Genomic DNA, 16922 nt, shown 5'->3' with positions numbered 1-16922 from the left:
TTGTGTGTATGACAGTCTATCTTCCATCTTCCAACTTATCAAGCCTGTTAACATGCATTCTGTGTCTAAAATGTAGTCAGACTGTCTCTGTCTCCGCTGTGGAGAGATGAGAACACAATACTACTGTCTGACTATGTCAGAGAGTTGGAGTACAGTTCAGAAAGACACTCCAACACACTGGTATTCTTGAATACTCACAATCAATCAAATCTATCTTTTCACACCAACATCTCAGTCCAGAGACCTTAAACAGGGTTCAACAGTGTTGCAGTACAGAATACTCAGATGAGATAATTTTAAGAGAGTGTGTGAGAGTGTGATTTGAAGGAGTCAGGCGCAGGAGGGTAAATCACAGAATACAGAGTTTATTCCGTAGTACACAGTTACGCTGGATAGCGTCAACAGCACAGGGTGTAATACAGGCGCACTGGAACACAATACAGGCACACGGGGTAGCTACACTCATCTTCACATAAAACAATCACCCACAAGGACAAGGGGGCAGAGGGAACACTTATACACAGACTAATGAGGGGATATGAACCAGGTGTGTGTAATTGACAAGACAAGACAAATGGAATGATGAGATATGGAGCGGCAGTGGCTAGTAAGCCGGTGACGACGAACGCCGAAGCCTGCCCGAACAAGGAGGGGAGGCAGCCTCTGCGAAAGTCATGACAGTACCCCCCCTTGACGCGCAGCTCCAGCAGCGCGCCGACTCCAGCCTCGGGGACGGCCAGGAGGACGCGGAGCAGGGCGAGTCGGATGGCGACGGTGGAAATCCCGTAACAGGGAGGGATCGAGGATCCCTCACCGGGACCCAGCACCGTTCCTCCCGACCATACCCCTCCTATCCACGAGGTACTGAAGGCCCCCCACCCGACGCCTCGAATCCAGGATGGAAAGGACAGAGTACGCCGGGGCCTCCTCGATGTTCATAGGAGGTGGAGGGACCTCCCGCACCTCAGACTCCTGGAGCGGACCAGCCACCACCGGCCTGAGGAGAGACACATGAAACGAGGGGTTAATACGATAATCAGGGGGAAGTAGAAACCTATAGGTGACCTCGTTGATTCTCCTCAGGACTTTGAACGGCCCCACAAATCGCGGGCTCAGCTTCCGGCAGGGCAGGCGGAGGGGCAGATTTCGGGTCAAGAGCCAGACCCGATCCTCACTGCGGTGGCGGTCAGCGTTGGCCTTCTGACGACGCACAGCGCGTTGGAGGTGAACGTGGGCAGCATCCCACGTCTCCTCTGCGCGCCGAAACCAGTCATCCACCGCAGGAGCCTCGGTCTGGCTCTGGTGCCACGGTACCAGAACCGGTTTGTAACCTAAAACACATTGGAATGGCGTTAGGTTAGTAGAGGAGTGGCGAAGAGAGTTCTGGGCATATTCTGCCCATGGCAAGAACACCGACCACTCCCCCTGCCGGTCCTGGCTGTAGGACCGCAGGAACCTACCCACATCCTGATTTACCCTTTCCACCTGCCCATTAGACTCGGGGTGGAACCCAGAGGTCAGGCTGACCGAGACCCCCAGACATTCCATGAACGCCTTCCAGACTTTGGATGTGAACTGGGGACCTCGGTCAGACACTATATCCTCTGGTACCCCGTAGTGCCGGAAGACATGTGTAAACAGGGCCTCCGCAGTTTTCAGGGTCGTGGGGAGACCGGGCAGAGGAAGGCAGCGGCAGGCCTTTGAAAAGCGGTCCACAACGACCAGGATGGTGGTGTTACCTTGGGAGAGGGGAAGATCAGTCAGGAAATCCACACTTAGGTGAGACCATGGTCGTTGTGGAATTGGTAAAGGTTGTAACTTACCCGCTGGGAGGTGCCTAGGTGCCTTACTCTAGGCGCTCACCGAGCAGGAAGAGACATACACCCTCACGTCCTTAGCCAAGGTAGGCCACCAGTACTTTCCGGTCAGGCAGCGCACTGTACGACCGATACCTGGGTGACCAGAGGAGGGTGACGTGTGTGCCCTGTTCTATATCCGCATCCATCGCCCATACTACGGCGCCACAATGCAGGAAGCCGGGAGTATGGGGGTGTTGTCTCTGGGCCTCTCCTCTGTGTCATACAGCCGTGACAATGCGTCTGCCTTCACGTTCTTCGTACCCGGGATGTATGACAGTGAAAAATTGAACCGGGTGAAGAATAGGGCCCACCTGGCCTGGCGAGGATTCAGCCTCCTCGCTGCCCAGATGTACTCCAGGTTACGGTGGTCCGTCCAGACGAGGAAAGGGTGTTTCGCCCCTTCGAGCCAATGCCTCCACACGGTGAAGGCTCGGACAACAGCCAACAGCGCACGATCACCAACGTCGTAGTTCTGCTCTGCCGGGCTGAGCTTCTTAGAGAAGAAGGCACAGGGGCGGAGATTGGATGGTGTGCCCGAGCGTTGAGATAGGACAGCGCCTATCCCTACCTCGGACGCATCCACCTCCACTACGAACAGTAGTGATGGATCGGGGTGGGCCAGTACTGGGGCTGAGGTGAACAGACCCCTCAGTTTCCTGAAGGCCAGGTCAGCCTCAGCAGACCAGCGGAGCCGGGACGGCCCACTCTTCAACAGAGATGTAATGGGAGCTGCGACCTTGCCAAAGCCCCGGATAAACCTCCGATAGTAGTTGGCGAAGCCCAGAAAGCGCTGCACCTCCTTAACCGTGGTGGGAGTCGGCCAATTACGCACGGCTGAAATGCGATCCCCCTCCATCTCCACACCTGAGGTGGTAATGCGGTATCCGAGGAAGGAGATGGACTGCTGGAAAAACATGCACTTCTTTGCCTTGGCATAAAGGCATAAACACTCCATGCATTGACTCGATCACTGATGGAATGAGGGGGAGAGGATAACTAAATCTTACATAATAATCTCGATAATCAATGCAAGGGCGCAGACCACCGTCTTTCTTCTTCACAAAGAAGAAACTCGAGGAGGCGGGTGAAGTGGAGGTACGTATATACCCCTGGCGCAGGGACACTGCGACGTATGTTTCCATAGCCGCCGTTTCAGCCTGCGACAGGGGGTACACATGATTCCTGGGAGGTACAGCGTCTACCCAGAGGTTTATCACGCAATCCCCCACCCGATGAGGTGGTAACTTGGTAGCCTGCGTTTTAGAGAACGCGTGCGCCAAATCGAGGTATTCGGGGGGAATGCGCACGGTGGAGGTACTGTCTGGACTTTCCACCGTGGTTGCACAAACGGAAACACCTAGACACCTACCCTGACACTCTCGCGACCACCCCGTGAGAACCCTCTGCGGCCATGAGAAGGTGGGGTTGTGGAGTGCTAACCAAGGGAGACCTAATACCACAATGAAAGCAAGAGACTCAATAATATAAAAAGTGACCTGCTCACAATGAGTCTCCTGGGTAATCATGGTGACTGGTGCAGTAACCTCCTTAACAAATCCGGACCCTAATGGTCGACTATCAAGTGCTCTGATGGGGAGTGGAATGGATAGGGGAACCAATGAAATGCCTAGCCGGTGTGAGAAAGCCCTGTCCATAAAGTTCCCAGCTACGCCTGAATCGACTAGTGTCTTACACTGGGGAACTACCATGTGATCGGGAAAGTAGATGGGTAGGGTACAGTGCGCAGCAGAGGGCTCTGAACGAGTATGGGTGTTCGATACCTGGGGTGATGCGAGAGTGCCCTGCCTGCTGCCTCCAAACCCAAAAGAGCGCTGACGACAACGTGTGGTGTACTGTCCCTTCGTGCCATCAGTGTGACACTGTCGCTGTCATCCTCCGCTCTCTCGGATCGCGGTTCCACCCAGCTTCATCAGTTTGGGATCCGAGTCGGCCGGGGTGGGAACGGGCAGACCCCTTCCAGGACGTCCTCTGGCTGCCAGCAGGTTGTCCAAACGAATGGCCATGTCCACCAGTTGCGCGAAGGACAACATGGTGTCTCGGCAGGCTAGCTCCCGTTGGACGCCCTCCCGCAGATGGCACCGGAAATGGTCGATAAGGGCACGCTCGTTCCACCCGGACCCCGCTGCCAGAGTCCAAAACTCCAAGGCAAAGTCCTGTGCAGTCCTTGTCCCCTGCCTCAGGTGGAACAGCCGCTCGCCTGCCTCTCGACCTTCGGCCGGGTGATCGAAGACAGCCGAAAGAGGCGAGCGAACTCCCCGTAGTTCTCCAGGGCTTTCCCCGAGAGGCAGGTGACTACCTCATTGAAGCTGATTGAGAGAATGCCAAGAGTGTGCAAAGCTGTCATCAAGGCAAAGGGTGGCTATTTGAAGAATCTCAAATATAAAATATATTTGGATTTGTTTAACACTTGTTTGGTTACTACATGATTCCATATGTGTTATTTCATAGTTTTGATGTCTTCACCATTATTCTATAATGTAGAAAATAGTAAAAATAAAGAAAAACCCTTGAATGGGTAGGTGTTCTAAAACTTTTGACCGGTGGTGTATATTTAAAAAAAAACATATCTGCTCGAAGTTTGTTGGTTTAGCGCTGACTTTCATATAAATCATGCATCGGTGTCAATGATAGATGCACTAAAACAAGCTATGCAAACATATCTCCAGTTAGAATTCAGCCCTTATTGACAAGGCAAAACAGTACAAGGCTTCATTGAGATGTCAGCATCTGTCTCCACTGTCCATCCTGATTAAGAAGCCTGCTGCTTGTCTTGAATAGGGACGGTCAGCCGATCCTGTATGTACGTCAGAAGCTTAGTGGAGCAGAGTGCTACCATCTGCTGAGAGAGGAGAGGAGTGGAGACTGAAGATGTCTGCTTGGTGCCCCCAGGCTTGGGGGGAGAGAGAGAGAGAGAGGTGAGAGAGAGAGAGAGAGAGAGAGAGAGAGAGAGAGAGAGAGAGAGAGAGAGAGAGAGAGAGAGAGAGAGAGAGAGAGAGAGAGAGAGAGAGAGAGAGAGAGGAAACCTGAAGAATGGGGACACAGTGGGTCGTCTGTGGGTGGTGAGGGGATCTGAAACCCATCAGGGAGCTCTCCTCATTCTCTCCTCCTTCTTCTCTTTCTCTTCTCCCTCTCTCTTTTTCTCTTTTCTCTCTCCCTCTGTCTCTGTGTCTCTATCTATTCAGGTCATGCTGGCTGAGTCGCCTCTCGTTTGAAAGGCCCCGACTCACTCACTTTTTTCTTTCTTTCTCCCTCTTTATTTCACCCTTTTTCTCTTTCTCTTTCTCTCTCAGCCCATCTGTGCACTTCAGGGGTGCAGTTTCCGGGGTGGCAAGGAGAAATAGAGATAATAGAAGGAGGACGGAGGAAGGAGGGAGGAAGGAGGGGGAGAGATTGGCCCTGCTTATCCAACTTGTTCACTGTTTCCCAGAGGCCCATTGGCCACTGTCTCTCTCCAGTCTCTCTCTCTCTCTCTCTCTCTCGCTCTCTCTCTTTCTCGTCTCTCTTCTCTTCTCTTCTCTTCGCTTCTCTTGTCTTCGCTTCTCTTCTCTTCTGTTCTCTCTCTCTGTGTTATCTGCTGAGGTTTCATGATCACCAGGGCATCAAAGCCAGTCTTTGTGCCATGCGGAGCTCCTTTCTTACGCTCTTATTTACTCTGCCTTTTCAATGGCACCCAACCCTGGTACAACCCTGGTACAACTCTTGTCTGCTCTGCTTGTCACCTCTCCCATGTTCTACAGAAGAACACACATCTCACACAATGGTGAACCGAAAACATGATTCTCTCCCCTCCTCACTCCCTGTAACACAACTCTGTCCCCCCTCTCACCCTCTCTTTCTCTCCATCGGTCGCTTCATCCCTCTCTCTCTCTCTCTCTCTCTCTCTCTCGCTCACCTCTCTGGTGAACTGCAGGTAATAGCCCAGGGCACTTTGTTTTTTTTATCTGTAAATGAGACAGCCTTTAAGATGCCTCCTGGTTCCCGGACTCGGTGTGTGTGACACCCTATTGGTGTTGGTTTGTATGTGGTTAGTGTGTATGTGTATGTTTGTGTGTGTGTGTGTATGTATGTGTGACACCCTATCTCTCCTCCCATTAAGATAACAAGATGGAGGATAATGATCCAGTTAAGATACACAGGTAATCAGAAGAGAGAGTGTCTGTCCTGTCTGTCTTCCAGGTGGATCACACCATGTCCCCTGAGTGGTGTGTGTGTATGTATCCATGCTTGCATCCATGCGTGGGTGTATGTGTGGGGGGGGCTTATCTCCCCATCAGCTCAGACAGAGAGAGACATAGAGAGAGACACAGAAAGTCAGTAGAGACCTGACTGAGCTCAGTATCCACTCCTATCATGTCCCCAGATCAAACGTATCATTTATTTAGTCACCAGAACAGAGCCACCCAGCTGGTGTGTGTGTGTTTTGTGTGTGTGTGTGTGTGTGTTAGAGCTGGGCGATATGGAGCTGGGATAAATGTAATTTTGATATGGACAAAAATCCATATTGTGATAAATTGACCATTTTGGGGGGGAGGTGCTAGAGCTGGGCAATATGGACAAAAGGTCATATCGCGATATATTAATGTTTTATTTTTCATTATAATTTTTTTAATGATATAATGTTTCTTCCACTTTGACATTACAGAGTATTTTGTGTAGATTGTTGACAAAAAATGACAATTACAGTGTAAATCAATTTTAATCCCACTTTGTAACACAACAAAATGTGGAAAAAGTCAAGGGGTGTGAATACTTTCTGAAGGCACTGTATATTATTTACCACCTGAGGAAGTGGGAACTCAAAACACTTAGCTAGATTGCTAATTCTAAATATGATATTGTTGCTAGATAGCCATGTAGGCTAACTGATTAATCTATCAGTAAATGTAGGCTAATGTCCTACAAGAACTTTCCGGCTCTAGGCCTAGGCTACTTGATGTTGTCCTATTCACTGCAAATGGCGCGCTCCACTCAGCGGGCGCATCAAAACCATACTAAAGTGGTGCCATGAACTCAATATTAAGAGGTGAGAAATACATTATTTACTCACATTATACAGCATATACTCACATTATATAGTCACAGAAAGCTGTGACTCCTCTCCTCCCTCTCTCTGTGTCAGTAATTTTCGGTTTATCGTCACCTGCTGGTGATCAGGTAAACACCTGCTGGCGATCAGGCAAACACGTACTGGTGATCAGGCAAACACGTGCTGGTAAAATGCCCTGCTCAAGGGTGTGCTGTGATATCTCGCTATGAGCTTCAAACAGAGTCGACAAGCATCATATGGGAAATAACACGTGGACACCACTGTCACAGGAGAGAGAGAATCAGATAATCAGGTAGAGCGAGAGGGAGAGAGAGAGAGAGAGAGGGAGAGCGAGAGAGAGAATCAGGTAGGTAGAGAGAAAGAGAGAGAGAGAGAATCGGATAGATAGGTAGGCAGAGAGAGAGAGAGAGAGAGAGAGAGAGAGAGAGAGAGAGAGAGAGAGAGAGAGAGAGAGAGAGAGAGAGAGAGAGAGAGAGAGAGAGAGAGAGAGAGAGAGAGAGAGAGAGAGAGAGAGAGAGAGAGAGAGAGAGAGCAATTCCGTTTTGGAAACATCTAAAATACATAGACCCCCTCTCATATCATTACCAAGCCCTGCAATGCCAAGAGCTGAGCAAGGAAAAGAGTCCCCTCATCCAGCTGTCCTGGGGCTGAGTTCACAAACCTGTTTTACTAACACACTGAAGCCTCAGGACCAGAACATCCAATCAATTAGAATAAATCAAGTTACAACAGTCAAAACAAAACTACATTACCTATTGGGAACACAAGCACAAAGCAAAATGCAATGCTATCTGGCCCTAAATCGACAGTACACCATGGCAACTATTGGTTACTGATCAAAACCTTAGAAAAACCTTGACAAAGTACAGATTCAGTGCAACCACTGCACCACATCAGAACCCGAGACAGAGCTGCGTAAAACATATAAAACAATTAGTGTCATTTTCCCAAATTTAAAAACCTTATTCAAGGTTTCAAAGACCTCTCTGATGAGAATAGGCTACCCGTCCTGTTGGGGGAGACAAACCAACCTGCACATGTCCTCTATGCCATTGTTATTGTCCATTGTATGGTTATTTTTACCCTTGATTATTGTTGTTACTGATTGTCCGGTTGACAATATTGCTGATTATTATTTAAATTATGTTAGTATTGTACATTTGTCACATAATCTCCAAAGTACGCTTTGGCAATATGTAAATTGTTACGTCATGCCAATAAAGCAAATTGAATTGAATTGAATTGAATTGGAGAGAGAGAGAGAGAGAGAAAAGTGAAATAAATAATTTTTAAAAATTACAGTAAACATTAAACTCACAAAAGTTCCAAAAGAATAAAGACATTTCAAATGTCATATTATGTGCAAATAGTTAAAGTACAAAAGGGAAAATAAATGGGTTGTATTTACAATGGTGTTTGTTCTTCACTGGTTGCCCTTTTCTTGTGGCAACAGGTCACAAATCTTGCTGCTGTGATGGCACACTGTGGTATTTCACCCAATAGATATGGGAGTTTATCAAAATTGGGTTTGTTTTCAAATTCTTTGTGGGTCTGTGTAATCTGAGGGAAAGATGTGTCTCTAATATGGTCATACATTTGGCAGGAGGTTAGGAAGTGCAGCTCAGTTTCCACCTCATTTTGTGGGCAGTGTGCACATAGCCTGTCTTCTCTTGAGAGCCAAGTCTGCCTAAGGAAAGCTTTGACTATGAACATACTCAGTGAGCATAGCCTTGCTATTGCATAGCCTTGCTATTGAGAGACCTGGCTCTCAAGAGAAGACAGGCTATGTGCGCAGGTAGGTATAGAGAGAGAGAGAGAGGGAGAGAGTGAATCTGGTAGGTAAAGAGAGAGAGAGAGAGAGAGAGAGAGAGAGAGAGAGAGAGAGAGAGAGAGAGAAAGAGATATCTACCGTGGGATATGCGTCAACAGCAACCTTGAGAAAATCCACTGCATTATCATTAACAGCAGACTTGTACATTTCCTCAGTGAAAACAATGTACTGAGCAAATATCAAATTGTTTTTTTTAACCAAATTACCGTACGAGAGACCATGTATTCACCCTGCACACCAACAAACAAAACAAAACAAAGACAAAGTCTTCTCATGCTTTGTTGATTTCAAAAAAGCTTTTGACTCAATTTGGCATGAGGGTCTGCTATACAAATTGATGGAAAGCGGTGTTGGGGGAAAAACCCTATTCAGACCCCTTTACTTTTTCCACATTTTGTTACGTTACAGCCATGTTTTTGCTTTGTCATTATGGGATATTGTGTGTAGATTGATGAGGGGAAAAAACTATTTAATTAATTTTAGAATAAGGCTGTAACGTAACAAAATGTAGAAAAGGTTGAGGGGTCTGAATACTTTCCGAACACACTGTATATCAACAAATTGGCGAGGGCACTAGAACAGTCTGCAGCACCCGGCCTCACCCCACTAGAATCTGAAGTCAAATTTCTACTGTTTGCTGATGATCTGATGCTTCTGTCCCCAACCAAGGAGGGCCTACAGCAGCACCTAGATCTTCTGCACAGATACTGTCAGACCTGGGCCCTGACAGTAAATCTCAGTAAGACAAAAATAATGGTGTTCCAAAAAAGGTCCAGTTGCCAGGACAACAAATACAAATTCCATCTAGACACCGTTGCCCTAGAGCACACAAAAAACTATACATACCTTGGCCTAAACATCAACGCCACAGGTAACTTCCACAAAGCTGTGAACTTTCTGAGAGACAAGGCAAGAAGGGCCTTCTACACCATCAAAAGGAACATAGAATTTAACTTACCAATTAGGATCGGTCTAAAAATACTTGAATCAATTATAGAACCCATTGTCCTTTATGGTTGTGAGGTCTGGGGTTCGCTCACTAACCAATAATTCACAAAATGGGACAAACACCAAATTGAGACTGCATGCAGAATTCTGCAAAAAATATCCTCTGTGTACAACGTAAAACACCAAATAATGCATGCAGAGCAGAATTAGTTAGATACCTGCTAATTATCAAAATCCAGAAAAGAGCCGTTAAATTCTACAACCACCTAAAAGGAAGCGATTCCCAAACCTTCCATAACAAAGCCATCACCTACAGAGAGATGAACCTGGAGAAGAGTCCCCTAAGCAAGCTGGTCCTGGGGCTCTGTTCACAAACACAAACAGACCCCACAGAGCCCCAGGACAGCAACACAATTAGACCCAACCAAATCATGAGAAAACAAAAAGAGAATTACTTGACACATTGGAAAGAATTAACAAAAAAACCCAGATCAAACTAGAATGCTATTTGGCCCTAAACAGAGAGTACACAGTGGCAGAATACCTGACCACTGTGACTGACCCAAAATTAAGGAAAGCTTTGACTATGTACAGACTTAGTGAGCATAGCCTTGCTATTGAGAGAGGCTGCCGTAGGCAGACCTGGCTCTCAAGAGAAGACAGACTATGTGCACACTGCCCACAAAATGAGGTGGAAACTGAGCTGCACCTCCTAACCTCCTGCCAAATGTATGACCATATCAGAGACACATATTTCCCTCAGATTACACAGACCCACAAAGAATTAGAAAACAAATCCTATTTTGATAAACTCCCACAAGAAAAGGGCAACCAGTGAAGAACAAACACCATTGTAAATACAACCCATATTTATGTTTATTTATTTTCCCTTTTGTACTTTAACTATTTGCACATCGTTACAACACTGTATATAGCCATAATATGACATTTGAAATGTCTCTATTCCTAAATTTAGTGAGTGTAATGTTTACTGTTCATTTTATGTTGTTTATTTCACTTTTGTTTATCTATTTTACTTGCTTTGGCAATGTTAACATATGTTTCCCATGCCAATAAAGCCCTTTGAATTGAATTGAGAGAGAGAGAGAATCAGGTAGGTAGAGAGAGAAAGAGAGAGAGAGAGAGAGAGAGAGAGAGAGAGAGAGAGAGAGAGAGAGAGAGAGAGAGAGAGAGAGAATCAGGTAGGTAGAGAGAGAGTGAGAGAGAGAGAATCAGGTAGGTAGAGAGAGAGTGAGAGAGAGAGAATCAGATAGGTAGATAGAGAGTGAGAGAGAGAGAGAGAATCAGGTATGTAGAGAGAGAGTGAGAGAGAATCAGGTAGGTAGAGAGAGAGAAAGAGAAGGTAGGTAGAGAGAGAGAGGAGAGAGAGAGAGCAGATGTGATGATTAAGTCTGGGTGCGTCGGGGGTGTGTGTGTGTGTGTGTGTGTGTGTGTGTGTGTGTGTGTGTGTGTGTGTGTGTGTGTGTGTGTGTGTGTGTGTGTGTGTGTGTGTGTGTGTGTGTGATAGTGCTTCCCTGGAGGAACACAGAGATGAAGAAGTCACAGCATCTGTTGACTGCTGCTGCTGAGAAATCACTTCACAAAGACTCTGAGGCACACACACATGCACACACACACACACCGCTCCAAGGCCTTTTATCCTTTTTGTCCTGCCCTGCATGGTCACAGGGATGGGATTTAATGGAATTATTACTACAGTAGCCTGGGGTTCCGCATCCAACCTGAATACATTGCGCGTTGTTTCTGTTTGTGTGTGTGCGTTTGTTACCTATCTATTAGAACAGAGAGGTAATGTATAAGTAGTCACTCTGTTCAGATCATCTAGGATAAAGACACAAAGACACACATACACGCGCGCACACACACACACAGGCGTGCACACACATGCGCGCACACACGCGCGCGCACACACACACAGACACATACGTAGATCAGGCAAGAATAAAGACCTCTATTAAGAAAATAATAATACCAGTCGAGCGGAGGTGACCCTGGACAGGTCATATGGTGTTGAGATCTCAGACATGATTGGCTAGTTGTTGTGGTCGCCACGGCACCGCAGGGCGGGACTGGTATGTTGACGGATGTTTGAGTCTGAGGCGAGATGGGGCTGCTCCACACACACACACACGCTACAGCATCAGCCGTTTCAGCCCCGTACGTCCGCCATCTAATCCGTTACCCATCATGCATTCTGCTCCCCTAATGAAAACGCAAGGTCCCATCTGTCACAGGAGCGTATTGCAAATGGAAATGTAGCCACACATACACACACATACACCCTCTCAGGCAGAGAGAGGGATGCCCGAGAGGGCCTGGATGATGGAGGATCATTGAGAAGGACCCCAGAGCCACAACAAATGAATAACAACTGAAATATCTTTAAGGAAGCTGCTTGTATTCCTCCTGTTTTCCCTCAGATGACTCTCATCTCTCTCCCGCTGCTCTGCCTGTGTTGGTAGGCAAATGCTGTGACTTCTTCTATTGAGCCAATTGACACCATAGTTGTTGTTTTTGGACATACTGTAGACGTAAACCATGGGGGGAGGGTTCATTCTCCTTACATTTTAGTCATTTAGCAGACGCTCTTATCCAGAGCAACTTACAGTTTGTGAATGCTTATACTGGCCCCCCGTGGGAAACGAATCCACATCCTTGGACGACGCTGGACCAATTGTGCGCCGCCCATGGGTCTCCCGGTTGCGGCAGAGCCTGGACTCGAACCAGGATCTCTAGTGGCACAGCTAACCTTAGACCACTGCGCCACTCGGGAATCACTCCTTCTTTCAATTACACCAGCGTTCTTAGAAAGTCACACCACTTCACTGAACATCACTTAGCTTGGCTTCACTTAACACGCCATGTTAACATCCTCTACAATGCTTCCCTTTCCTCTGATTACTCACACACACACACACCACAAACGCTTGTTGCTCTGACACACTGTCACTTTATGTCACTTGGTGCATCCTGAGCTGAATGCAGTTGAGGAATATTTTTTAAATAATTTTATTTAACCTTTTATCCAGTGTGAGAAATGTATTCATGTCTCATGTAAACTTATTTTACCAGATAGACTGATCCCTCTCTTTTTCTCTCTCTCTCTCTCTCTCTCTCAGGGTTTTTTCCGTAGATCCATCCAGAAGAACATGGTATACACGTGTCACCGGGACAAGAACTGCATCATTAACAAGGTGACCAGGAACCGCTGTCAGTACTGCCGGCTCCAGAAGTGCTTTGGCGTGGGCATGTCCAAAGAGTGTGAGTCTCTCTCTCACACACACACATGCACATGCACGTTCGCACACACCGCTGTTACTACTGCCGTTTACAGAAGTGCTTTTCAATGGGAATGTCCAAAATAGTTTAGGTTAGTTTGTCTCAATCCCACATCTCTAATCCCAAACACTAATCCCAAACCACGCCGCTACGGAAGTTTCCTGGAATAACAGGGAGCGAGGGACCCCTAGTCTTGATCAGAGGTCACATGCTACACACAGCATCCTATCCATCCTTTAGAGGATTTAAACACATACACACACACACACACACACACACACACACATACACCTACACACACACACATACACATCATCCTATTCATCCCCTAGTGGTTTTAAATCCTTCAGCTTTCTGCTCTTGCACTTTTTTACTTTTTAAGTGGATTGCATTTCTCACTTTTAATGTATATGGTGTGTGTGTCTGTGAGAGAGTGTGTGTGTGCCTGCGTGTGAGCATGCATGTGTGTGTTGTCGCTGAACTCTGCAGGATTAAATCCAACATGCTGTATCAGATGATTGGCACTCCAGCAACAGCAGAACTTTTCCTAAGTCTGTTGAAATTAAAGTAGTACTTCTTTGATTTCTCCATTTTACCTTGATCTCTGACAGAAATCCCTCAGCATCCACACACTGTAGCCTTCAAGAAGGTTGATCCTATAGTGTCTGTGCCTGTCTGTGTCTGAAGTACAGAACTGACTGGTGAGAAAGGACGATAGGACTCTCTCCCAGGAGAAAGATGGATGGATGAGAGGAACTAGTGCAGGTGAATGATAATGTGATTTCTTTGGTGGTCAAATTCTCAAACACGATGCACATACTTCCCACAAATTTTAAGGCCTTTTGAAACACATCATCGACAGAGTTACCCTTGAAACCTTTACAAGTTTTTCCATAAAAGAGTTGAATGAGTCATTCATTTTGAAAGGTGACATTTCAATTGTAATTTACAATATATACAGTGCGTTCAGAAAGTATTCACACCCCTTGACTTTTTCCACATTTTGTTGTTACAGCCTGAATTTAAAATTGATTTTTAAAAAATTGTCACTGGGCTACACACAATACCCCATAATGTCAAAGTGGAATTATGTTTTTCAAAATGTTTGTAAATTAATTAAAAATAAAACGTTGAAATGTCTTGAGTCAATATTCAGTATTCAACCCTTTTGTTATAGCAAGCCTAAATAAATTCAGGAGTAAAAAGTAGCTTAACAAGTCACATAATAAGTTGCATGGACTCACTCTGTGTGCAATAATAGTCTTTAACATGATTTTTGAATGACAACCTCATCTCTTTACCCCACACATACAATTATCTGTAAGGTCCCTCCGTTGAGCAGGGAATTTCAAACACAGATTCAACCACAAAGACCAAGGAGGTTTTCCAATGACTCGAAGGGCACGTATTGGTAGATGGGTAAAAATATATATCCCTTTGAGCATAGTGAAGTTACTAATTACACTGTGGATGGTGTATCAATGCACTCAGTCACTACAAAGATACAGGCATCCTTCCTAACTCAGTTGCCGAAGAGGAGGGAAACTGCTCAGGGGTTTCACCATGAAGCCAATGGTGACTTTAAAACAGTTACAGAGTTTAATGGCTGTAATAAGAGAAAACTGAGGATGGATCAACAACATTGTAGTTTCTCCACAATACTAACCTAATTGACAGAGTGAAAAGAAGGAAGCCTGTACAGAATACAAAACATGTGTCCTGTTTGTAACAAGGCACTAAAGTAATACTGCAAAAAATATGGTAAAGCAATTAACTTTTTGTCCTGAATACAAAGTGTTATGTTTGGGGCAAATCCAATACAACACATTACTGAGTACCACTCTCCATATTATGTTTGGGGCAAATCCAATACACCACATTACTGAGTACCACTCTCCATATTTTCAAGCATAATGGTGGCTGCATCATGTTATGGATATGCTTGTAATTGTTAAGGACTGGGGAGTTTTTCAGGATAAAAAAGAAACGGAATGGAGCTAAGCACAGGCAAAATCCTAGAGAAAAACCTGGTTCAGTCTGCTTTCCACCAGACACTGGGAGATTAATTCACCTTTCAGCAGGTCAATAACCTAAAACACAAGGCCAAATCTACACTGGAGTTGCTTACCAACAAGACAGTGAGTGGCTGAGTTACAGTTTGGACATAAATCTACTTGAAAATCTGTGGCAAGACCTGAAAATGGTTGTCTAGCAATGATCAACAACCAATTTGACAGAGCTTGAAGAATTTTGAAAAGAATAATGGGCAAATGTTGCACAATTCAGGTGTGGAAAGCTCTTAGAGATTTACCCAGAAAGACAGCTGTAATCTCTGCTAAAGGTGCTTGTACAAAGTATTGACTCAGGGGTGTGAATACTTATGTAAATTAGATATTTCTGTGTTAGCAAAACTTTATAAAAACATGTTTTCACTTTGTAATTATAGGGTATTGTGTGTAGATGGTTGAGAGAGAAAAAACAATTCCGTCCTATTGAGAAGGGTATTCTTGACTGCCTGTTTCAAAAGACACATCTGCCCATAGTACACTCTCTCCTTTTTCATTAAATTATCAAAGTATTAAATATTAAGTTTGAAATGAAGACATGAGAGGCGTTACACATGATAAAGGTAGGATAACCACTAGTGGATCATGCTGTGAAGGTAACTCTCCTGTCCAAAAAATGATAAAAGCACTGCCCTTGAAATCAACGACTTGATGTGAGTGGCATGCATCATCAACCAACCCACTAAAGAACTGAGTACATTTAGCCGTTGGAGTGTGTGTGTGTGTGTGTTTGATGTTGCTCCATTCCATTGTCAGCGACAAGAACAGTTTGCATTTCACAGGTTATTGCCGCTCTTTGATTGCATCAGCAGTTAGGGCGCACGTCCACTTCACGCTCCATTAGCCCTGAGGGAAAGAAGCCATTGCTCTCCTCCTTTGTTTTTTTCTCTCCTCTTTCTTCCCCATAGACTCACAGAGAAGGTGATGTCTCTATTCTTCTGTACTCCTGGTCTCCTGGTCTGGTCTGGCCTCCCCATAGAACATGTGTCAAACTCATTCCACGGAAGGCCGAGTGTCGGGGGGTTTTCGCTCCTCTCCTTGTAATTTAATTAAGGTGACTGATTAGTAAGAACTCCCCTCACCTGGTTGTCTAAGTCTTAACTGAAAGGAAAAAACTAAAACCAGCAGACACTAGGCCCTCCATGGAATGAGTTTGACACCCCTACCATAGGAATACTGTATAATGTACAGTATATAGTGTTCTATTTAATTATGTAGGTCTCCCCCATTGAGCAGAGAGCACAGGAACCATTCCCCTCCTCCATGTGTTGCTGTGATGAGGCTGTGTACCTTAGCTTACTCCACTATTGTAGGGGAAAGGGGATACCTAGTCATTTGCACAACTGAATGTATTCAACCGAAATGTGTCTTCCGCATTTAACCCAACCCTTCTGAATCAGAAATGTGCGAGGGGCTGCCTTAATTATCCCCAGCAGGTGCCCTGTCCTTCCTATTAACTGTGCAAGGATGCTAATGTAGTGTTGTTTACTGGTGTGTTATTGAAGACAATGATGATGATGGTTATGTGATAAGAAACATTGTACAGTTAGCTAGGTACTGTGGGTTTGGTAGCATTTTATTTTACGGTACTGCTTCTGTTGGTATTTACATGGTATTTTATAGGAAATCCTTTCCTCAGTCACAGGGAAAAGGGCTCAGGAGGCCCATGCTTCATCTTGTGCCTCGCAGATACCCTTACTGAAAAACCACATTCATTTCACATGTGAACACGTGAAGTGTTCCAAAAACACGTTTTCATGTGATCGCATGTGATCTTATGCGAAGTTAATGTGATAACGTGACAACATGTAAACTACACGTGAAAACGTGATCACGTGAAGTTTTCCAAA

General features: G+C 45.7%; 1 protein-coding gene across 2 annotated transcripts in view; it reads left to right on the top strand.

Annotated features, from left to right (window-relative positions):
* Positions 1–16922, top strand: part of LOC121571919 (retinoic acid receptor beta-like) — a 225515-nt gene that overhangs the window by 157308 nt on the left and 51285 nt on the right. For both annotated transcript variants that reach the window (XM_041883715.2, XM_041883716.2), the window contains one exon: positions 12847–12988. In XM_041883715.2, the coding sequence (XP_041739649.1) occupies positions 12847–12988 (142 nt within the window). The remainder of the gene's footprint in view (positions 1–12846; positions 12989–16922) is intronic.

This window comes from Coregonus clupeaformis, chromosome 8 (assembly GCF_020615455.1).
Source record: "Coregonus clupeaformis isolate EN_2021a chromosome 8, ASM2061545v1, whole genome shotgun sequence".
NCBI lineage: Eukaryota > Metazoa > Chordata > Actinopteri > Salmoniformes > Salmonidae > Coregonus > Coregonus clupeaformis.
Note: the sequence above shows the minus strand (reverse complement) of the source record. Positions and strands in the feature narration are given on the sequence as shown.